Source organism: Molossus molossus, unplaced genomic scaffold, assembly GCF_014108415.1.
Source record: "Molossus molossus isolate mMolMol1 unplaced genomic scaffold, mMolMol1.p scaffold_m16_p_5, whole genome shotgun sequence".
Taxonomy (NCBI): Eukaryota; Metazoa; Chordata; class Mammalia; order Chiroptera; family Molossidae; genus Molossus; species Molossus molossus.
In genome coordinates, this window is record NW_023425388.1 from 66,313,368 (window position 1) to 66,338,659 (window position 25,292).

Sequence of the window (25,292 nt, forward strand, 5' to 3'; positions counted from 1 at the left end):
AGAGAGAGATAAATCTGTTATTCCACTTATTGGTTCATTCATTGGTTGTTTCTTGCATATGCCCTGAGCAGGGATTGAGCCTTCAACCTTGGCGCATCAGGGCAATGCTCTAACCAACTGAGCTACATGGCCAAGGCCAGTGTTTCATTTTTTTTAGTTTCAAAGGCTTTCTGTCCATCTGCTTATATTTGTTTTATTTTCTCCTTCTGCTTTTATTCTTTAACTGTCCATAATTTAAAACAAAGTATATTTTCATAGTTTTATATATTGGTTAGGAGTTTTCAGACATAGATAAGTAGAAAGTTCTCTATTCCTTTAAGCAAATTAATTTAATTTGCATTTTGCTTCAATATAGCCTTCAATTGACTTTTTTCTGTGAGTTAATGACTCTTAGTGAAAACTACATTTCTCTCTTCCTTAGTAAAAGAAAAACCCTACAGTATTTATACAAGTGAGGGCAATCTGGCCTGGCCGTGTTTGTGATAAACAGCTACTTGAGAAAACAATTTTGGACATTTTGTCAAATTCTGGGAATTCAAGAATTTCTTCAAAGAGCATAGGTTCTGTTTATTGAAGAGGTCATACAAATTCATTAACATTTATAGACTTACAGTAAATAGCTTTTCTTTTTTAAAAGATACTGATTGCCAGATTTGAATAGTGCTGTCCATTACCAACAATTGTTCTGCCAAAACTCACCCAAAAGAGGCCAGCTTTTACCTACTGCCACTGCAGTCAAACTTTAATAAAGTATTTGTTTTGTTTTGTTTTGTTTTTTGTTGTTGTTGTTGTTAATCCTCACCCAAGGATATTTTTCCATTGATTTTTTTTTTTTTTTTTTTTTTTTTATCCTCACCCGAGGATATTTTTCCATTTTTTGTACAGATAGAATGGGAGGGAGAGAGAGTGAGAAACATCGACGTGAAGGGACACATCGAGTGGCTGCCACCCGCACGACCAAACAGGGCCGGGGACAAACTGCAACCGAAGTACGTGCCCTTAGCGGGAACTGAACCCGGGTCTCTCCGGACCGCAGGCCGATGCTCTAACCGCTGAGCCAAACTGGCCAGGGCTCCATTGATTTTTAGATAGAGTGGAAAGGAGGGAGGGAGGGAGAGAAAGAGAAACATCTATGTGAGAGAGACACATCGATCTGCTGCTCCCCTTTCACAACCCTGACCAGGACCAGGAATCGAACCCACAACCCTTCATTCTGTAGGCTGATGCTCCAACCACTGAGCCAAACCAGCCAGGACAAAACTTTAAAATTGTTTATATTCTTCTTGTGTTTACCTCCAGAATCCACCCTTTCTCTTGTGCCTGTCACAATTTGTATACATGTTAGATTATTCTGCTTTATCACTAGCCTATATAGATATTTTTCCACATCCCCTAGTTTTTTCTTTGAGCTTTTCTCATATAGTCTTTAATTAGCAGTTCACCACAGTGTGATGAATCATATTCTAGAAGGTTAACTCTTTTTGAAGGTTCCTTTCACAAATGCAGCCTTTTTTTTTTTGGTACGTGGTAGAAGTTAACTCTACTCAGGATAAATTGCTAAGATTCTTAAAAAACATTCATTGTTCTTTCCTTTTCTTTGTACTGCAGGTCTTCCGACCCCGAACTCCACCAGAGGCAATTGCACTGTGTAGTCGTCTGCTGGAGTATACACCAACTGCTCGATTGACACCACTGGAAGCGTGTGCACATTCATTTTTTGATGAATTACGGGACCCAAATGTCAAACTACCAAATGGGCGAGACACACCTGCACTCTTCAACTTCACCACTCAAGGTACTTTCAAACACTTAGCTCTTTCACCATTTCTGAGAAAGCTACACATGGGTATGAAGTGACACTCTTGATTAAAATCTATAGGACAAAAATAAACATATTAGGTACTTATGCAGGTGGGAAAGGTCCTTTCTTACCACTTACTAGGCCACTACTTGTATGATTTTAAGCAAAATAGTGGTAGATAAAAATTTTCAAATAACTGTAGCTTCTTTAATTTTTAGCAGATTATAGTAAATCTTGGCATATGAGAAGTTACAGAGATTTCATTAACATGACTAATGTACAGTTTATACCTGAAACTTAGAACATGTAGCATTTCTTGCTTCCCAAGGATTTATATCAAGTTTTTTAAACCTAGAAATAAATTGGTGGCTGTATTTGTATAAATTCAAATATCTTAAAAACAGGGAGAACTAGAATGCTATAACTCTTTCTTAAAACTTATGTAAGTGATATAGATGGAGAAATCTCCATCCTCTCTCGAGCTTGGCACCATTGCTGCTGCTGAGAAAACATTTAAAGGAAAACTGGGTTTATGCATTGCAGGTTTCTAAAAGATCGAGAGAGTCATTATTTCTTCATACTTCTGTGTTCACTTTTCTCTCTTATTAAGACTTAAGTGATTCATTTAATCAACCACATTGCCTCTAATGATGTTATTTTCTTCAAAACTGATCATTAAGAGAGTTCAAGTTCCCATAGATAAAATAAGCAATAAATAGTTGATTAACTGATTGGTCAACTTAGTCAAGCTAAAAATACAGAAGGGAGACAGAGAGCTTTCTATGACCAGGAAATAGATATATTTTCTTTATTCTAAGGTGAATTTTTAGCTCATATTTAAATTGAACATGGACAAATTCATTGCTTAAGCTGTAGATTTGGAAGACTGAATTGCTGGTAAAATAGACTTGGATGATTTTATTTTCTATAATCTTAAGCTGTCAATATTATGTAACCATTAACAATGCTAATGTAGTCTTAAACTACATTCATAAAAGAAAAATGTTTAGATCCAGAACTATTAATTTTGACTATTCAGGGCTGATCAGAAATCATTTGGAAAGTTGCTTTAGGTCTTGGCTATGCCATTTTAAGAAAATATTAATATGAATGGTAGAATGAATATAGAGCCTGGAAAAGTGAAGAACTTAAGGGACTCCCAAAAGCTGTCTAAAAATACCTCAAAGACTATTTTTTAAAGAAAGAAGTAGGTAGACATACATGTTTTTCTCCAGATTGCAAAATTGAAAATAGTAGCAGAAATTTAGAGAGTAGTACACATTTGGGCTTACTATAAAGACTTCAGCCCCTGGCACATATAGAAACTGGATAAAGCTATTAAAGAATCAGTGAAGTTTTCAATTGTTTAACAGTAGAATAAGTTGTTTTCAAAATATTGATATCTGTATCAGGAAAAAGTTAGATAGTGTCAAATAATGTAGATAAGATTACTTGAATTTTGCAGAAGGTTAGATTGAGAGACTCATCTTGGCCTCTTGTAGAGCAAAGATTCTATGATTTCATGTCATACAAGTTTTAGAACTATTAAGAAAATAAATTTTATTTTTAATTCTTACTGCTTTTATTTTCATCAAGAATAATACATGTATATTGAAGACAATATTGAAAATACAAAAAAATAAAGAGAAAACTAAAACACTCCCAAAATATCACTTTTTTAACATTCAAAATAATCACTATAGAATTTTATGGTGGAGTTCTTTTCTATCTTTTTTCTAATGCAAGGATTATCAAATCCTTGAATATAAAGTAATCCTCTGTTTTCCCATTAAGATGATTTTAAAAGTGTTGTGTTTTTTTTTGTTAGCGCAATTGTATTTAAAATTATATATTATATAAAGTTAATATTAATTTAGGAATTTCACTTTTTTTCCATCAAATGTCATGAAACAATTTTATTAAAACTCTTTATATGCATCTTTTACATTTGTGTCTTTGTAATCAACAGAGCCAGTTTTTGAACCATCTGTCATAGATTTTTAGGTTATATTACCTAAATTGTTTGATATGAAACACTTTTTGAATCTAGGCCACAAATGGAAGTTCTACAAGTGCCCATTTACATTAACATGAGCTTTTTTTTTTTTCTTTTGCACTGTAGGTATATGTTTATTATCTGCACAGTCTATTTACTGGACTGCTTTCTAAAGTGGTCTCTCTTAACCAATAAATTTAATAAAATAAAATTTAAAAAAAATAATAAAGTGGTCTCTAAAAGGCTTTTGTATACAGAGATATCCAGCACTTGGCATCTGTGGAGTCTTGGCATCAAGAACTAAGTTAATGTTAAATTTCTTTGCCTACATTTTTACTTTTGTCAGGTGACCTTAAAGTTTCCCAAACCAGCACTGATTGAGGTTTTTTTCCACACTCCAATGAATACTTTGTTTCTCACAATATGTGACTCAAGAAAGCCCCTTGTCAAATGAGCAGCTGATAAGAATCCAAATACAACATATTTATGATGGATACATTTGGAGAATAATTCTCCTTATATTCAGACATATATGGTAAATACTCTTCAGTGTGTGTGTGTGTTAATCCAAACTGGGAAATTACTTAAACCTTTTGATCAGATTTAAAAATTTAGGGTTCATTCTCACTGTTTACACACACCAGTTTTGAAATACAGTGGTCCCCCCTTTTCCACATTTTGCTTTCCGTGGTTTCAGTTACCTGTGATCAACCACAGTCTACAAATATCTACATCATTCACCTCACTTCCTCTCATCACATAAGCATTGTATCATATCACCACAAGAAGGGTAAGTACAGTACAGTAAGCTATTTTGAGAGAGAGAGCACATTCATGTAACTTTTATTACAGTATATTTTTATAATTGTTCAATTGTTGTTAATCTCTTACTGTGCCTAATTTATAAATTAAAACGTATCATAGCCCTGGCCTGTTTGGCTCAACGGTTAGCGTCGACCTGCGGTCCAGAGAGACTGGGTTCGGTTCCCGCTAAGGGCGCGTACCTCGGTTGCAGTTTGTCCCCAGGCCTGGTTGGTCATGCGGGAGGCAGCCACTTGATGTGTTCCTTTCACATCGATGTTTTTCTCCCCCCCTCTCTCTCTCCCCCCTTCCCACTCTATCTGAACAAAAGATGGAAAAATGTCCTCGGGTGAGGGGGAAAAAAAAAAAAAGTAAAAACGTATCATAGAATGTATAGGAAAAAAACAGTATATATAGGGTTCGGTACTATTCTCAATTTTAGGCATCCATTGGGGTCTTAGAACATGTCCTCTGCCGTTAAGGGGGGACTACTGTAATTACACTTTTTTCATTAGTCACTTTCATAAAAGTGGAGTCATGTAATATGTTACCTTTTGTGTCTGGCTACTTTTAGTGAAGTAAACCTACCATATGAACAACTAGGAAGAGTAAACACTTGAGAAAAATATAATATTGTATTAAAGTAAAACTTAGAACAACACTAATTGTAATTAGCTGTTTGTTACTGCACCATGAGTAATTAGCCATAACTGGTAATTAGTATTACTTTCATATAATCAAAAGAAGTATTTCTGTTATCAGCTAGAGGAAGAAGAGAGATGAACAGATAAGAAACAAAAAACTTTGAGAACCTTCTGACATCCTGGATCCACAACTCAGGAGACTGTGAGGCCTTTCATTTTGTGGCCCTGGGCTTCAGTGTTCTAGGATCCCTGGATTGACGGTGTGAGCTGCATCCAGACATTGGAAGCCAGATTGTACCCTTGGCACACCCTGTTTCCTCCAATCATTGGATTTCAAAGGTGGACATACTGAATCAAGCCTTAGAAAGCAGATGAAATCCCAACAGGGATCAGTATTTCTTTTTGTTCACCAATTCCTTGCCTATACCAAGACTGGAATATTTTGGGAAATAGGTTGTTTTGTGTGTTTAAAGGTGAGTCTCCAATTAACTCCACCACAACCATCCCTAGTCTCAATTTCCTACCCAACTGATTGGAAAATTTACCAAGTGAAATTATTTTAATAAGCTTTGTGGGCATAGGACAGGAAAAGAGTTGGGCAGTGGTGAGTAAAAATTATCAACCATTTATATTAGTATAATTTAGTCTGAAGAGTTTACTGCTCTACCATTTAGCTGGGTTATTTGAGAGAAAGGTAGCTTCGTGGGAAGATAGCGGAGGAGTAGTAGATTATTAGCCAGGCCAGAAGAAGGGAGAACTACTTAAATGAGAATAAAAATAGGATATTTAAGGCAGACAGAGAGCAACAAGCAAACTCATGAAGATATGGACATCTTGGAGTACAAGGGCAAGGGTATCTGGATATGAGGAAAGTAGATGGTGAAATAGAAAAGGGGATCCAGAAAGCAAGTAAAGAAAAGGACAGGAAAAGAGTAAGAAACACAAAAGGATCAGAGAAAGATTTTTAACAGTGTAGGGATGTGTCACAGAATAAAAAGTGATGCAAAAAGGATTGAGAACAAGTTGGGGATAGGCAACAAAAGCAAGTGTTCTAAGAAGCCCAGTTCATCAAAGGTTCTACTTTTTTCATTTGAAAGCAGTAGACTACTTATTTATAAAATGTATGTAACTCATTATTTTTGATAATGAACAGGTTCTGTGATCTTTGTAGCAATGCATTTTAAATGAGTTTTCCTGTTATAGTGATTCTCATAAATATGGTCAGTCCACCTGCTTACCTGCTTTTCTGTGTTCTGCCTTATCCTAAGCCACATACTAGTCACAGTATTTCAACCACCTGAAGTGATCAAGGATCTTCCAATATTATTCTCAAATGGCTATAAACCTTGATTTGAGACTTTCTGGTTTTTAGCCTATCTTCTTATAATTTACAATAGCAAGGATAAATTTATGTAAGATAGGAACTCTTTTAATCATCACCCAAGGATATATTAATTGATTTTAGAGAGGAAGAGAGAGAGAGAAACATCGATTGGTTGCCTCTCAGACATGCCCCAGCAAGGAATTGAACCCTCAACCTTTCGGCGCATGGGATGATGCTCCAACCAACTGAGCCACACCAGCTAGGGCAAGGTAGGAAGGAACTCTTGATTTATGTGTAGGATGTGAATCAAATCATAAAGTGAAACTCATAAACTGCTTTAATTTGCAGTGCCCCTTCATTTTTTAAAAATTAAACTATTAAACTTTTACATGACTATTCCTGTTTTCTGTTGTGTTCTTTTGAGTGGAAATGGCTATAAAAAGTCTTTTTATAAGACAGTGAACTTGAGGAAATTTGAGTATAAATAAATGGGTTATTCTGTAAATAAGTAAGAGGTAGAGCTGTTCATACTTACTAAAATAATTTTTCAGAATTCTTTAATATTTTATAAATAATCTGGAAGAGTAAATTTTCTGGGTAAGCAGGCTATACTCTTCTAGGTATCGAAATGCTAAACCAATGCAAATGCACTGCAGGAAGAGCTTGAGAAAATTCATGAGTGCACTTAAAGGGGACAGGTAAGTTGTAGTTCAGGCAGCTTAGAGTACTAATGTTGAGCGTATTCAAGATTTTAAGATCTAAATTATCAATTATTTATAAGAATTATTGTTGTTTTCCATGAGATTATGTGGCCATGCTACTGAGCCCATGCTACTGAGAAGAATGTGGAACAAGATAGGAACAAACAATAAAAAACTATCTTGACTTAAAAGTTCTGTATGTAGTTTGGACAGAAACAGTTCCAGGAAGACCAGAACACTGGTGGTATATGATAAATAACCAAGACAATAAAAATATGCAGTATTTGTTGGATAGCAACCACTTGGGAGTTTCCCAGATGTAATCTGAAACCAGCTCCCATATGTGGAGGGCAGGGAGAGATCAAAGAAAAAGGCAGACCACTCCACATTGGTAGGTGGCAGGTTAAATAAACAAGACAACTTACCAGGTTTGTCTTAAGTGGCAAGACAAGTAGATCTCAGCACCTGTCTACCAGATCTTAAGAGGTTTTATAGAGGCTCTAACAAAGTTTAGTCACGTACCTAATGGGACTTAACTGGGGTAAGTCATGTACTCATTCCATAGAACGGCTTTTGGGAGCAGGGAAAGCAAACATGGTGCACATTCCAAAGCACAGGAATGGGTGAGGAGAGACTAGTTGCTTGGGTCCAGCTCCAAGTTTTCAGCCTGTGGTCATGTCTTCTTGATGACCTCTCCCGACAAGTATTCCATATGAAAAGAAGTAAGTCAGATCTAGTTTTAGTTCCCGGTCTCTAACTAATTGTAGACCTTGGCTAAGGCATTAGTTCTAAGTTTTCTCATTTAAAAAAATAAGGTAGTAGGAGTAAAGAGTATTCAGGGAAACTTCTGACTCCAAAATTCTGAATGAATTGACTCTAGAAAGACAAGGAAAATAAGAAACCTAAAAATATAGACCATGCCAGGGTGAGATATGTAAAATCATGGTATAAATGGATATATAAAAATATAGACTGATTCCTCCAGAATTCAAAATATTAAGTTTTATTTTTAAAATTTCAAAAGTTATTATTAGATAAAAGAACTCAGAGTACTGCTACATTTATTCAAGTTCATTGAATGGAATTCTGACTATAAAATTTCTAGGTTATAAAGCTTATTCTTTTTAATCACCAGAAATTTTTAAATATTAACATTTTGCCTGATATAACTTCTAAAATATATCACCACTGTGAATGTAGTGCACTGAACACATTCATACATTTTTGGGTGACTGGTGTAAGTTGTGATGCTCCCTCTTGGGCAGTTCTGAGGCAAAATAATTATGGGTTTTGTAGATACCATGTTTTTCTCACATGAAACATCACCAGTATCACCAAGCAGCAGGAGTAAGCCTTGTAATAATTTGTTTACTATTTGTCTGATCTTCTAATTAGTATTTAATTTTCTGAATGAGTATGGAATACATGTAGTCAGCATTTGGAACTTGGTCAGGGATTTCCTAGGCACTTTGAAGTTGTTAGGAGAGGAGAGAAGCAGTTATGAGGAGGTTTCTTGTTTATCTAAAAAAAATTTTCAGTAATGTGTGAGATCAAGGTGCATCATCTGAATTACTGCTCAAAAAAGTTTACAAATGAAATGAGCATACCATTGTTAAATCATTTAAACCTTTTTGAAGGGAGAGAAATAACAGCTTAACTATGTAGACAACCATTTGCAATTTTCATATATGTGTGTGTGTGTGTGTGTGTGTATATATATGTATGTATATATATGTATGTATATATGTATATAGAGAGAGACTAATACACACAAAGAAAGTCTGCCTCTTTTATAGTGTCTCCTTTCTGGGGATCTGCTGGGTGAGCTCCCGCAAAGCCAACAGGAAGAAGCTCCCTTCTACCTGATGACTGGTATTTTAGTCCATCATCGTAAGAGTGAATCTAGTCAACAGAGGTGTTCTTTTATTTCTGTTCTCTGGTTAACACATTGATTGTTGCTCTCAAATTTATCTTCATCTTTCAAACTACACAGTTTGAACAAACATATAAATATACCCTACCCTACCCCACCCCTCCTAATAAAACTAGGAAAGATTTTTACCTACTTCTTTTTATCATTAATTTTGGGGAATCTTATATTTGGAAGAATAGAGATTTTAGATTAAGGGAAACTTCAGGTTTTGTCAGATGGTTAGGTGTGGTTGAGTTTATCCAGTTTGTCTTTTCATAGGAATTTTTATTCTGTAGTTCGCAATATAAACAACAGTGCAGCAAAATTTTGTTAAATAAATTTTGGTTAACCTTTTGGTTGGTTGATAGCTATGTTGGGTGGTTTATTGATATCTATTTTAAAATTTATTTTGCTTTTCTTGAAATTGTGCATGTAAGAAATGTTTGGTTATAGAGCACGTAAGACATCAAAACATTCTTAATAATTTCTGATAAACTACTAAGTGGTTTTTTGATGAAAAGTTTCATGGCATGTGCAGTTAGTTGAAGAAATCTTTATCATATATTAACTTTTCTACAACCTTCTGAAACCACATTTTGTTTTTTTTAATCATGTGTCTGAGGTAACAGTTTGTCTCTTATTCTTCCCAAGAATCCTGCCTCTTCTCCAAAGCTAGCCCCACTTCAATATTGTGTGCCTCCTTGTTCCCTTAATATCTTCCTACTCTCAAGCCCGAATACATATGGCACACATATTTAATAAATAAATACTAACTTACTTTTTATTTTGTCCCTTCTACACGCTCCTTATTCTCTGTATTCAAGAATACACACGCTGTTCTGATCTTGAAAAGTTTAATTGCTCTGCTGTTTCTGCTCTATAAAATGTTATCCATTTTTGCAATATTTCACTGTAGTTTGTGTCCACACCCATTGTCTCAATTTCCTTACTACTATTGGCCATAGATAGTCAGGGAGACTGGGAGTAGGGAGTAATTATTGCGAGCAAAAAACAGATACAAAAATATTGGACTAGTTGTGACAGCCCCATAGAAGAACCCACAAAAGGAACAGACTTGTGGTGTACAGAAGAGGACTATAACGAGTACAAGAAGGCTTCCTCCTTCACACAGACAAAAACTATGACAGTTAATAAGCTGTTTAAAGTAGAGAAGAGCTAATAGATGGAAAGTGATGGACCTTAAGAAATGCCTATAATAAAGGAAGTGAAGAGGACAATGAGGTAGAGGTTGGAGGAGTGTAGAACTACACGTGATTGTTCAGTTTAGAATTCCTTAACTTTTAGGATGTTTGACTCAAAAAAGTTGGCAGAAGTGTCCTCCATACCACCCCCCTCCCACATGCCCAGAAAAAGGCCATTTACTGGCAACTCTAGGTTAAAAACCTAGTCTTTTGCATTGTTTCGTGAACTTATACTCTCCCCCTGTGTCTTTGGATATGACAAAAGCTCCAGGATTTCATAGCTTCTCCTCTTTTTTTTTTTTTTCAATATTTTTTTAAAATTGATTTTAGAAAGAAGGGAGAGAGAGAAATAATTGGCCGCCTCTATACCTGCCACTGTTGAGGATCGAACCTGCCACCTTTTGGTGTACAGGACAATGCTCCAACCAACTGAGCCACACTGGCCAAGGCAGATTCTCCTTTTTTTGCCCTCTATTTTCTTCACTTTCCCCCTTTCCTTTCCTTTCATTAGTTACCACCCAAAGACCAAATAACTGTCTACCACCCAAGGAAAAAGAGGATCATTTTTGTCAAGCCCTGTACATTTCTGTGTGTGTGTGTGTGTGTGTGTGTGTGTGTGTACACCCTTACTCAGAATAAGACACAAAGCCACCAGATATACAGAAAGATAGGTGATCTGGTAACAGAACAAATGGGAACAAATGGACAGCATGGACTGTAAGTAAAGTGACCACAGACCCTGATATTCAGTTTATTTTAAAGATTATTTTCAGAGTAGCTTTGTCAAAAAAGTCTTATATTAAAATCTCTGGTCATTTTTTTTTTTTAAGATGTTGGGTACTTGGTCATAGAGATCTTTTAAATAAAAAGTGCCTGAATCCTGCCCAGGCTGGTTTGGCTCAGCAGTTGGAGCGTCGGCCCACAGACCAGAATCTTGGGTTTGATTCCAGTCACGGGCACGTACCTCGGCTGCCGTTCAGTCCCCGGCCCTGGTCGGGGTCGTGCAGAAGGCAGCCAATTGATGTGTCTGTCTCACATCAATGTTTCTCCCTACCCCCACCCCCAATCTCTTTACACTTCACTCTGAAGATAAACGGGAAAATACCCTTTGGTGAGAATTTTTTTTAAGTGCCTGTATCCTGTATAGGTTGAATGCTTTTCTTGCCAGCTTGTTTGTCTAGTTGTCTTTCCATTTTCTATTTCTGTTGATCAGACAAGAACAGTTAATGTTTTCTCTCTGTGTGTATTCTGGGACCTAATACGTTGTTTCATGTTCAGTATTGTTGGATGGTGAATCTTCCTTTTTTTTTCTTTTTATCCTCACACGAGAACATTTCTGCATTTATTTTCAGATAGAGTGGGAGGGAGAAAGGGAGAAAGAGAGAGAGAGAGAAACATTGATGTGAGAGAGACACATCGAGTGGTTGCCACCCACACAACCCCAGCAGGGGCCGGGGACAAACTGCAACTGAGGTACATGCCCTTAGTGGGAACCAAACCCAGGACACTCTGTTCTGCGGGCTGACGCTCTAACCACTGAGCAAAACCAGCCAGGGCAAATCTGACTTTTAGGTTACTGACAATAACTACCTCATCCCATATTCATTTAAAACAATTTTTTGCTTTATTGATTTTAGAGAGAGAGGAAGGGAGAGGGAGAGAGAAATAGAAACATCGTTGAGCGAGAACAAAAATTGGCCACCTCTTGCATGCCTCCCACTGGGGATCAGGCCCACAACCTGGGCATGTGCCCTGACCAGGAATCGAACTGATGACTTCTTGGTGCATGGTTTGATGCTCAACCAGTAAGCCATGGCAGCTGGGATTCTCTTTGCTTTACTAGGTATAAGATTCTGATTAAAATTGAACTGACTTGCCCTGGCTGGTTTTCTCAGTGGTTAGAGCGTTGGCCCGCAGACCAAAGAGTTGCGGGTTCTATTCCAGTCAAGGGCACATACTTCAGTTGTGGTTCAGTCCCTGGCCCTGGTCAGGGTTGTGTGGGAGGCAGCCAGCCGATGTGTCTCTTTCACATTGATGTTTCTCTCTCTCTCTCTCTTCCTCCCACTCTGACTGAAAATAAATGGAAAAATATCCTCAGGGAGGATTAAAAAAATAAAATATAAAATAAAATTGAACTGACTTGAAGTAAAACCACAGAGGATTTTCCTGTTTTCTTTAGTGAGAACTAAAACAGCTACTAAAGTAGATTATAAGGAAACAGCATCTCTGAACCTGCTAATTAAGGCAGTGGTTTTTCATCTGTCTTCAGGGAAAGACAGTTATTTGATGAGCTGACCTAAGTTTCCTCATTTAAGAGGGGAAAGGGGAGGATAATTTCCTCTTATTTTTAAACTTTGCCACCCATTCATTTTTATAAATGTTGGCATCAGCATATTGTTTCTTGTTTAATTGGATATCATTTAGTATCTAATTTAGTACAACATTTAGACATTTAGGTACCAAGTTGAGTAAGTCAATACTAACAGGGGTTTTGCACCAGAAAACATTTTTAAGCTACTGCATTGAAACATTATTTCCCTTGCTAGTGTCTAGAGAGAGTGACAAATGGGGACTGCTTAGAGGTTTCCTTTTGGGATGATGAAAATGTTTTGAAACTAGATAGAGGTGATGGTTGTACAAGATTGTGAATGTACTAAAAGTCACTAAATTACACTTTTAAATGGTTGATTTTGTGTAAATTTTATTTTAATTTAAAAGAATACTTTCCAACTTTTAAAATTCCACACCATATCTGAATTGTCAAAATGTATGCTGTAGGTTGGAGAATAATGTCCTTCTGTAGCTAGTATGGTCGTGTAATTATTCCTTTAAATTGTGACCTTTATTAAAGTGAAAATGAACACTCACTGGTTAAATGTTGGGAGAACAGTCACATTACCTAAAGTTAACACCAGGTTCTTATATATGTACGAGCTCACCACCATCCCTTACTATCTGTCTATATCATTAGATCCAATACCATCTTTAAATTCTTTCTTAAGGCTCATATACAAACTTGATTCTTTAAAGAAAGCCAGTCTGTATACAATTGACAAAGAGAAACTCTACATACAGATAAAGAGACTATTTCAAACTTTTAAAAAATAACAATCTTACTGAATTCAAAGCAAAATAGAATTGAATAAAATCATTCTTATTTTAGTAAAAACAGAAAGACTTTAAAGAAATGCTTATTAAATCCTATTTCCACTATTTCCACTAACATTTGAACAAGTAGATCTTACCTGCATAAACAGTTGGGTAAGTTGTTATATGCATGGTTGTCTGTGCATACATATGCAGACACACAGGTCATATTCTTTTTCCTCTGACACCATCACCCTCGATTCCTGTAGTCAAGTATTGTCAGAGTCGTTTGGGAAAACCTCGTATGTTTAAGTAAATGAAAAATGTTAACATATTTTATTAATATGCTTATTCTCAAACTTTTGGCCAGTACCTTTCTCCCAGATAGCTTTAGATCTCAAACATATTCTAATTTTAGCAGATAGTGCCTTGGTTGTGTATCACAACATTTCTGTGTGCTTTCTCTGTGGCTCATTGATTTAGTTTCAGATGTAGGTTTATCACATCTTTTTTGTTGTTGTTAAAATCGGTGTTTTACTGTAGTATCTTATATTTATTGTTACCAACAAAGTTGTTTCACATACAGAGTTAAAAATGAACTCTAACCTATGTTTTACCTTTTCTCTAGAACTGTCAAGTAATCCACCTCTAGCTACCATCCTTATTCCTCCTCATGCTCGGATTCAAGCAGCTGCTTCAACCCCAACAAATGCCACAGCAGCCTCAGGTGAGAACACATAAGTCTCTTCTATAAATATATATGTGTATATATTTTAAAGACATATTACCTCCATTTTATTTATTTTGATACATGTGAATATTTAATACCTTCCAAGTATCAATAACAGCACAGCCAAATGAATAAATGTGAATAAAATAGTACTCTATTTTCAAAAAGGACTCCTTAAATACTTTTTTGTTATTTTAAAAGCCATGCTTTTCATATAATTTCTTGATGGATATATATCAAATAAGATGCCGATAGTGGAAAGCAATCTATACAAACATAATGTTACTGAAGATAATTCATTTTCGTTCCAGCACCCTGAATGCAAATTATAGTAGTATACTGGAGAGGCAAAATTTTAAAAAGTATGAAATATAGAATGCAGGACTAAAACTGCAATGCAGATACATTTAACTAAGATTTAGATTAAAATGTGACTAGATCTTGTCTGTGAAAAGAGAAAAAGCCCTCGTGATCTCCCAGGATACAGCTTAGCCAATTAATGGTATGGCCTGATTTAGTACTAATCACTGTCATTACAGATATTCTGAAAATACTCAACCCTTGAGTGAATTGAAGGTCCTCCGAAGAATGGCTGGATGAAGTTAGAAATGTACTAAATAGCATAATCAGGCTCAGAATTTGGTATCCCCTTTTTTCTTACAAAAAAGCAGATGTCAGGAGCTGACTTTATTTTCATTACATCATCTGTTTCATTGAACTAAGATTGATCAGACCCATTTTTGCCTAAGGGCATTTATGCTGCAGGAGATAAAAATCTTTCATTACTCCCTGCATTCAGCAGTAAAGCCAAAATCCATCTGTTGTCTGACACAGAGGTGTTTGTTTCTGTCCAATCTTAATCTTTTGGAATGTTGCTAGTGAAGATTAAAGACATTTCATGCTAGTCCATGTCCTACCTTTGTTACAGAAGAAGTCTGGGAAAAAAGAGCTCTTTTCTACTTCTAGTTCTATCAGCACATGCTACTTTGAGAAAGTCATTTGAACTTGGTTAGCTTTAGTATGTCTTACTAGTTTTCTCATTTCTGTGAAATGAGGCAGTGCTGTACTGGAGTAATTTTGTAAAAACCAAATATGTACTGAAATGTGCTTTACATTTTTTAAATGTAACAGATAGGGTTTTAAACATATATATATCTATATGTATATATATGTGTGTGTGTGTGTGAGACCTGTTTATTTATAAGTAAGACAGATTGCCTAGATGAGCTGTTAATAAACTTACTAAATCACAAGGTAGATTATGTTGATTGTTCAAGACTTGAAATAGACACTAACCCTGAACTAGATGCATTTGCTTGTTGAGCTAGTTTCCAGAGTTTATTAGAATATTGCTTTAGACTGTGAATAAAAAGAAGAGTTATGATTGGTAAGTTTTGAGTAATTTTAAATGGTTTTCTTAATGTGAGATACTAAACTAGTTAAAGTAAACTAGGTGTTTAGGCAGTTTGTCTACCTAGTAGAGCCTAGTGTAAGCTTATTTTTATGTTGCTTTGATTCAGGTTATAGTAGTTAACAAAAATACATATATTTTAATTGCTTTGTGTGTATATACACACACATTCTTACAGCTACTGAAGTCAGATTTCCACAGAAATATGGAAAGTGGGCTGTGATCCTGAGAGTTTACTTCAAAGTTGAAGTAAATCAGGGGATGGGGAGTTTAATAGAGGAATAGTAGGCTGAGAGAGCAGGGCTAAAATTAGTTGAGAGAAATGCATGCCTTGAATATCTTAATAGTTACCGAAGAGGATTTCAGAAATTGCTCTGAGCTTGCTAGTGGTTAAAGTAAATACTGTTATCTGTTAAAATTTTCCATTGTTCATTAGATAAAATGTACACTGGTGGTTTAGGAAAAGCAAAGTATTTCTGGCCCCGCTGTTTGAGAAGTATTTTTCCCTGAGAGCCTTGGATTTGGTATTGAAGAGATATAGTAAATGAAGTTCTCATCACCATTTCAACAATAAATGTAATATGTAGTGAGTTTCATATGGATACTTTTTAAGTGTCCCTCAGTGTAAGCCAAAGGCATAACACCATGGTATAGTTAAAGGAAAACAGTTTTCTTTGGAGCCAAAGTAATGAGAGCCAAGTATGTCATCCAACATGCCTCAGGAAATGCTGATCTAGATACATGGATTGACTGTATGACATAAACAGCTGCCTGTTTTTAAATAAATACATATGTATGTGAATATATATTTTAAATAAGAATTTGGCAGTGTGTATTATATTTTTTAGTAAGACCTTAAAATATACATGCTCTCTGTTGCCTCCCTTAGCCTCAGGTTCTTTAGCCATAAAACAGGAATAGTAGCTATGAGAAGTAAGGTACAAAATGTACAAAGTGCTCAGCTAGTGTTTTGTTCAAGGTTCAGGTAGTGACTACAGGTGAATTGATTAAGACCCATTGGAAAGCATTACTGTATATAGCAAGAACCATCAAAGTTCATACTTTTTGGTTCACTAATCCCACTTTAGGGATCTTATCTTCAGGATACATCTAATAGAAGGAAAAAAGCTACCATTGTACAGAGATAAGAATAACTATATAATAACAGAGAAGAGCCAGTTGATTTGAATGGTCAACAGTAGGAAATTGTTTTACTACATTATGAATCTTCATTTCTATGTAACCATAAAATTATTATGAAGCTTATAGACATTTGTGGAAATAATTCATCTTAATTTATGTGGAGAAAATCTTAAAAATCTCATGTACCATGTTAATAGCTCCCCAGATGTCTCTGCATGTGGATAGAGGCTAGATATAAATATACAAAAATTAAAACAGTTATGTTAAATTAGTAGGTGTGGGTGTTGATTTTTTTTCTGTCTCTCAAAAACTTTCACATTCTTTTTAAATTGTTAAAACACCTCAGTTTCTGGGAGCATTATAGTTGATCATGGCTCTGACTGACATGACAAACTCTTGAAAGTTACAGGTACTACTACTCTCAATCCATAAAGTATAATTTCTTATTTTGATATATATGTTATGATTTTCTCCACACTCCCAACAGATCCTCACATTCACTCCATTGGAGAGACCATTCATCTAAACCATCTAGGGTAATAAATCTTGAGAAATTGTAGTTTTACTAATCAAATATGAACTGCTTTGAAGAGCACCTGATCTGATTTTAAAATAATTCAGTGTGAGATGTGGTAGGGAATTTCAACTAGAGCAGTTTTTTTCTCTCTGTTTTGTGTATCAGTCTTCAGGGTAAGGTTTCTCAGTGTAGTGGTTCTTTTATTAAAACTAATTTGAAAACTACTGATTTCATTTCACCTCTCATATCTTCTGAGAACTAGTCATCTCTCCCATGCTTATGTATATTCAGCGATTAGAAGCTCATTAATGGAAGAATGAGCACATTCCATCTTTGAATCACTCTGTTAGAAAGTTTATCCTTTTCTCACCCTGAAATTTGTTCCCCTATACCTTCTACTCAGTGATTCTACTTTAGGGTTACATAGAACCAACCCATTCATACACACACGTCCTTCAAATTTTAATAATGGTTAACATGCCCTCCATGTAATGAGGCTTTTAAAACCTAATCCTGTTCTAAAGTGTCAGGTTTTCTATACAATTGAATATCTTCTCTAAATTTTCATAAACACATCAATTTTTGTGTCTATTCAAGCAACTAATCTATCAAACAGTATAAGGCAGGGCCTACTAAAGTTTTTGTTTTTTTTTTTTCTTTTTTCTTTTTTGGTATTGCTGATAAAATAAGTTAAATCGGTCTCCAGGCAAGGCTTACTAGAGATTATATTTCTGGTGGTCTTCGGGTGATTGGTTCTTGTTGTTGGCTTAGCTGCAGCCTTACATAATATACATAATGATGTTATTAAAAACTTTGTAAAATGCTTTACTGTTGTCAAAAAAACTTTCAGATTTGTTTCTATTGTAAAGGTATAATATCAAAGATGAAAATAAAACTTTTTTAAGACTTAGGTACATTTCTAGTGCCTAAATATTTATAAACTGTGCATTACTGTAGTACATGTTAGAATTTGTTTCTTGAACTATAGGTTCTATGTTTTATGGCATTTACATGTGTAGATTGCTCTCACTTTTCATGGGCTGCATTTTGTTTATTAGGATTTTTGTTATGTCCTTTCCAGGTTGAAAACCTTTCTAACAGAAAGGGGAATCATGATAGGAATTGGACAAGGTCTGTCTTCTCTGTCTTTTTACCTGGTCAGGGTGCTTAACTTTTTTCAATCTTGCTTTGAAAACCTTTTGCTCTTACCTTATTCAAACCAAACCTGGCCTGTTCTTACAGGTTCACATTGTTATTTTCTGTTCTTCCCAGTATATGTGCCCTTCTTTTTAAAGTTATATATTTTTAATGTGAGCTCATATAAGAAAACCCTTTAAGCTGCTGTCTTTGTTTTATTTCCCTCTACTTTGCATTAAGATTATTTACAATTGCTTGGTTAGAATTTTTTTTAAATAATTTTCTATTTCTTGTTAGTTATTAGCCTCTTTTGAAAACTCTAGCCACAAAATTATACCAATTAGTTCTCTGAACTTTTTGAAATTCATTTTGCTAATGTCATGGTTCAGATTTAGCCAGAGCTATTAGTTACTTTTACTCCCAAATTTCTGTCACCTTCTATATCACCAGCCAGTTGTTGCTAGTTGAATAGCTTAAACCCAGAACAATTTTCTGCAGTTTGTTTCCACTGATTTTGAGAGATGAAATGTTAAACTAAGTCAGTGTAACAAATTCTCACTTTAGTAAAATGACAGTTACCATCCCTTCTCCCACTCCCTAAGTCCTGTTCTTCTGTGCCACTTATACATGTGCACTGGAAAAGCTGTACCCATCTCCTGTTTAGTTGTAGAATCTGCAGTGTATGCCTGCTGGTGCTCCTTTCCCTAACACTGTCCTTTCTGTTCTCTTTATGTTAACCTACATGTATTGGGATTCTATGAAAGTATGCAGCTTAGAAAAAGGAGTGGGAGGATTTTTCTCTAATTATGTAATATATTGTTATTTTAGGGGGGAAATCTACTATATTTTCACTTCCATAGATAATCAAAGGTAACATTATTTTATATGTTAGTCTGTATATGAATGGACAGAGAGACATCCTTTTTAAAAATGGACTTATGCTGTTTGGGGTATGGGAGTATATGGCTATGTAGTATTCAACTGGTATTCTAACCCTATATCATGCTTTATTTAACCAATTCTTTATTCTTAGACATTGAGTTGTATCCCAGTTTTTACAAGTAGATTTGCTGAGTCAAAACGTATGAAGAATATGATACATATTGTCAAACCACCTTCCAAAAAGCTTATACCAGTTCACACTGTCCACTGGCAGTGCCTGTTTTTCCCATTTCTCCATTACCTTAACATTAGCCAGTTCAGAGTTTGGGTGAGGGGTATAGGGTGCATATGCTTTTTTTTAGGTGTTACTGACTTGGTAGCCAAAGAACATGGTTGTCTTTTAGGTGCAGTATTTTACCAATTTTCTCCTATTGGATCTGTGTTTGAAATAAGACTTCCATGCACACATGCCCTTTTGACCAATTCACTGACACCAGTGAGGTTGTATCTATCCTCTGTTAGGGTTTCGAGTTCACTTGGCGAGTTAATATAAAGGGTTAAGCAAAAGTAGGTTTACAGTTCTGAGTGCACAAAACACAGCGTTTATTCTTGTACTATTCTCTATTATTGTATTCTTTTCCATACAAACAACTGTAAACCTACTTTTGCCCCCACCCTGTATAAATACCTCAGATCAAGCTAGCTTAAGTCGTTATTTCACCAGAACAGTGCTAAGTATGACTTACAGGAAATTGTTTTTTTTTGTTTTGTTTTTTTAAATGCAAAACATGTTCTCTCTTATTAAGTCAAAAATGTTCCCTGGGTTCCCCCCCACACACACAACTGCAAAAATAATACAAAATCAGTTCTAAGTTGGTGAATGTCCTATCCGACCTTCTATGTGTTCAAGTGTTCCTTGGTTTCTTGCCTGAAGTCACCTGCTTATATTCATAGGCCCTTTCTTATTCTTTATTCCTAAATTGGGTTATTTTAACTTGAAAATGTTTTCTGTGTCCTCATGTCCTTCAGTTACCTACCCTGAATATCCAAGCCTCTTAATTAAAATGTGCGCTGCCCCTGAACTAAGCAAGTAAGACCTGTTTGCTGCTGGCAGATCAGATGTAAACAGATTCGCTGACAAGCCCTCCAGGTTTGCTGGTGGATGGTTGGCTCACTGGTGTCTGAGTTTCATTTCTATTTTTTTAAATGACTAAGATATCTTGGTGTCTCATGCCACACCTTTTCCTCGGAATGATATGAAAAGAAAAGTGAAGATGCTTTACTGAGGAGGACTCCCCCTCCACCTCCCTCATTGTTACACAGGCAAAATGGTCAGAATCATAGTAGACATTATAAAGAGAAAAATGAAAACAAGTTCTTCTTACAGGAGATACTTTGATTTCATTAGTGTACATTATGATTTCAATTTAAATGTAAGCTCAGGGTACCTTTTATTCTATGTAATGATCTTGCTGCTGGGCCAGGCAATGAACACTTGTATCAACTAGAAGGCTTTAACTTTTACAGACCCATAGTTCTAAAATACTGGTGTATGGTGGCAGAGCTTTTGGAACCCAGCTCCCATGTTTTTTTCTGTCCTTTCCTCCCAACTTGTTTTCTACTTTTTTTTTTTTTTTTTTTTAATTAAACCCTTTAGCTACAGTTTGTGAGTATGGGCTTTTCATTTACTCTCCCTCCCCTCCCCATTAGCATATTTGGTCTGATACATTTGGAGGGACGGGACTTGCTGATGCATTAGATGTGCTTGAGGTGGGGAGGTGTGAAGAATCAAAATGAGAACTTTTGGTTTATGATCTCAGCAAGTGGATGGGGCAGTTTCCTCAGTATTGAGACAGCTACCCATCAGATCCAGGGCTGGATTATCCAGGGACTCTTAAAGATCTCTGAGAATCTGGGGAGAAACTGGATCCTCTCCTATAAAAACGTTTATGTATCATGCATGGAAATTTTCATGTAAAACTTCACTCTAGAACAAAATCACAGCCTCATGGGCTCTGCTGGGAACCTGATACCTTAAGACTGCACCCTTGGCTTTACTGTGGGATTGCCCAGTGTGTCATTTTTACCTCTGAACTAACACAGAATAAAATTAGTTTTAGTAAATAACATGCACAAATTCCCTTTGTCACATCTAGTAGAAAAGCTGTGGAACCATCGGCTTCTCTTAGGATTAGGGAAAAAACATTGATCATATGGTTCACTCTTTCTTGTGTTGTATAATTTATTAGGAGAATACCTAATTTTTTAGAGAGACTTGGTCAGTGGTGCTTTCAGGGGCTTGTGAGCATAAATCCTAACTGGCATTTAAGTTCTTTGACATACTTGTATTTGTTGGTTATCTGTTGCTACATATCAAGATACCCTAAAATTTAGCAGCTTAAAACAAGAGTAGTAGACATTTTGTATCCCACATAGTTTCTATGGGTCAGGAATTCAGAAGCAGCCTAGCTGGATGATTCTAGGTCAGGGTCTCTCATAAGGTTGTAGTCACAATGTCAGCCTGGGCTGCAAACATCTGAAGGCTTGCCTGGGGCTGGAAAATAAATTTGCCGGATGGCTCTTTCGTGCGGTTGGTCAGTCTCTGCTGGCTATATGCAGGACACCTCAGTCCCTCACCATGTGTACCTCTCCAAAGTACTACTTGTCTCATATTACTTCAGCTGGCTACTCCTAGACCAAGTGATCCAAGGAGGAGGATAAGGTGGAAGCCACAGTGTCTTTTATGTCCTAATCTAGGAAGTCAAACTTCATTATTTCTGCAATATACTGTTGGCAAACCAATGATATTCACTGGGGGAGGAGTCTGCATTAGAGCATAGACACCAAGAGTTATGACTTACTTGGGCCATCTTGGAAGGTATCTACCACAGTATGTAAAAATGATGTTGTACTTTCCTCCCCCATAGCTAATTATTCTCTCCATTACCCCTCAAGCCATCCTCAGTTTGTACTGTGGCAGCCTAAGAAGGGTGGTAATGAACATTGGTTTCTAGGAAGCTAGAAAGTCAGTGAACTATCAGCTCTATAGTTCTTTCCAAAACATTTGTATCTCTGTACATCTCATGCAGACTGTTTGAAAATTAGAAAATAACATAACTATACCTTTAATTCTTAACATAAATTTACTGATATGTTTTAATGTAGTAACCCTTTTAGATAATAAAAGTAGGCTTCTAGAAATCACAGTGGATTATGTAGGGGTTGGGTCTGAAGGAAATTAAGTTCTTTTCTCCCTTGGCTAAGAAATCTTTTCTGTTGTTCCCTACTGCCCATAAAAGTCATCATTCTCTTCCTCATCTCTCCCACTTCTTAGCCCTGCGATATTAGGCACATTAATCTCTGTGCTTCCATTTTGCCATTTGCAAAATGTGGGTGATTGTACCTATTTCTTGGGATTGTTGTGTGGGCTACATGACATGCCCACAGTGTGCACTGGCCTGTTGGTAAGCACTCAGATGTTAACTGCTGCCACTGTTATTATGATGTTGATGGTGGTTATTGAAGTCACACTGAACTATTTTTAGATATCTCTTCTACCTTTCCATTTATTAAACAATTATTATAAGCCAGGACCCATGTGAAGCACTTCATAGGCCTTATTTCATAAGTAGGTAGTATTATCACCATTTTTCAGGTGAGGAAATTAAGGGGTAGAGAGGTTAAGTAACTTGTTCCAAAGTCACATAGCTGTTAAGTTGTACTCAATTTCATACTCAATAAACGTTTCAATTAGGTGTAAGAAAGATTGTCAGTATGAATATTAGAAGAGCATTTCTCAAGACTGAAAACAAGAAACTGTACTCTCAGTCTTTGGTGATTCGTAGTTGAATTGGATGTTTTTTAATCAAAAGATCTTAGCCCATCCTGTAACCCATAATTCCAGGCAGTGTCACTTTCACCAGTATGAATGTAAAGGGAAGAAAATGCAAGAAAAGCAAAATAAGCTTTGCTGCTTTTTAAAGCTTTGCAGTTTAAATGCTTGAAAAGAAAAGTTACAGAAATTACCATAAACATCCAAATCAAGTGACAATATATAGGAATTTTTAATTAAGGAGCATTATTATTATTATAGAAGCCCATATTAATTCAGTAATATAAAATAAGTTTACAGAATTAACAGTGGAAACAAAATAATCATGTACCAAGAAGAATTTACGAAATGTAGTTTTGTTCAGTCACTAAGCCAGATGTTCTTTTGGAGCTACCATTGGAGTTTGGAGAACTTCACTTGTTTTGCTTTTCTCCTCCCTGTACTTTGTCTCCCTCTGGGTGGAAAAAAAAAGAGTTAGTAGTTTGTTCTTTTCCTCAACAAAGACATGTATAATGTGATTTTAAGTACAGTTCATTGCATTAGGCAAAGGTTTTTGTTTTGTTTTTTTCCTTATGAATGAGTACAGTGCTGTGACTTTAGGTATTAAAGATATTTATAATAAAAATTATTAGCTATTAAAATTTTGCTCAAGTGATTTAGAAATAATTCAGAGAAAAAATAAAAGATCATTAAATTACAAATCTGGGGAGCATGAGTGTGTTTTCAAATTTTATTGTTCAGAAGGTGAACTCATTTTTGGTTGTATGCCCACTTAAAAGTCTTGTGCTTTTTATTATGCTCGTACAAGGAGCCTCTGACTTTATCCAAAGAGGTTGGGACTAGTTTTGTGAATGTCTTAAGCTCACAGGTAGTAGCCAGTGAAAGGACATTTGCCTATTAGTAGCTAAATAGGATTTTGCCAAAGAGCAAATTAACATAATGGGTTGGATGTCCACATAGTTAAGTCTTAGTGGTTGTTGGCTGATATCCTAATGGCAGCTGTGGCCAGAGCTGCCAACAGTGCTGGTATGTGTTCTGATGTCATGATCAAGCAGATAAATTCTTGATAATTAGTGAATCTCTTAAGTCCTAGAGAAAATCAGAAAAGGGAGAGAAGTGCTGTCTGATGATGATCACGCATAGGTACTGAGTGCCATACAAAGCATGAGAAATGCTACAGTATGCTTGGATATGTGAGGAACAATATTAATTCTGAAATAGCTCTGTGGCCTTTTGGGCTTTCTCTGGGCTGTTGTTTAATGCAGCTGTGTCTAAATTATGAAAATGAACGTTTTTCTTGAGAAAGGCTTACAGGAACCTGGGGCCTGAACAGGAAGTGACATTAGGTTATTATTGATGCACAGAATTTGTGTGCTCATTGAGAGTAAAACTCCTGCTAAGCAGGGCATATCCGAGAAAGATCAGGAGTCATGAGTGAAGCATTAGACATAGATACTAACTTACTTACTTTTATTTATTTATTTATTTACTTTCCTTTATTGATTTTTAGAGGGAGAGAGAGATAGAAACAATTGATGAGAGAGAACATCAACCTGGGCATGTGCCCTGACTGGGAATCGAACCGGCAACTTCTTGGTACATGGGTTGATGCTCAACCACTGAGCCGTACTAGCCGGGCAATACTAACTTACTTTTAGAAAAAAGGCTGTTTACCTGCCTTTGGAGAACAGGTTCTATGTCATATACCCTTTCCTGCCACCTGTTTATGTGCCATACCAATGAGTTAACTGTGAGTCCATGCTGTGGGCAGTAAGCTAATGCATGGACCCTGATGCCATAATGTCTGCACTTATTTGTGTAAAAACAGAAGAAGCATTTCTTCCCCAAAGTCTGATTTAAATGTATATAAGGCAGATTGTTTTGAGGGCAGGAAAATCAGGAATTTAGAAAAGGAGTATACTTTTTATAGCATGGCCACTGAAATTATAAACTGAAAAGCTAATTTTTAAGAGTTCCTTTGTGTCCTTGGGGTCTTTTGTTTCTTGCTGTAATTTTAAAATTTAAAGTAGAAAAATCAAAGGACTGAATGTTGCATTCAGCTGTAACCTTGTTTACTCTGTCTACCATAGGAGATAGAAGAACTACAGTCTCTAGAGAGAGAAAACTTCTGGATCCCTTTTTTGGTGTCATCAGCCTTGACGGTCAAGGGTG

The 25,292-nt window shown here is 36.0% G+C and overlaps 1 protein-coding gene across 2 annotated transcripts in view; it reads left to right on the forward strand.

The window, feature by feature from the left end:
• The window catches only part of GSK3B (glycogen synthase kinase 3 beta), a 179,611-nt gene that overhangs the window by 153,273 nt on the left and 1,046 nt on the right, over positions 1-25,292 (forward strand). For both annotated transcript variants that reach the window (XM_036243905.1, XM_036243903.1), the window contains 2 exons: positions 1,609-1,795; positions 14,097-14,195. In XM_036243905.1, coding sequence (XP_036099798.1) covers positions 1,609-1,795; positions 14,097-14,195 — 286 coding nt within the window. The remainder of the gene's footprint in view (positions 1-1,608; positions 1,796-14,096; positions 14,196-25,292) is intronic.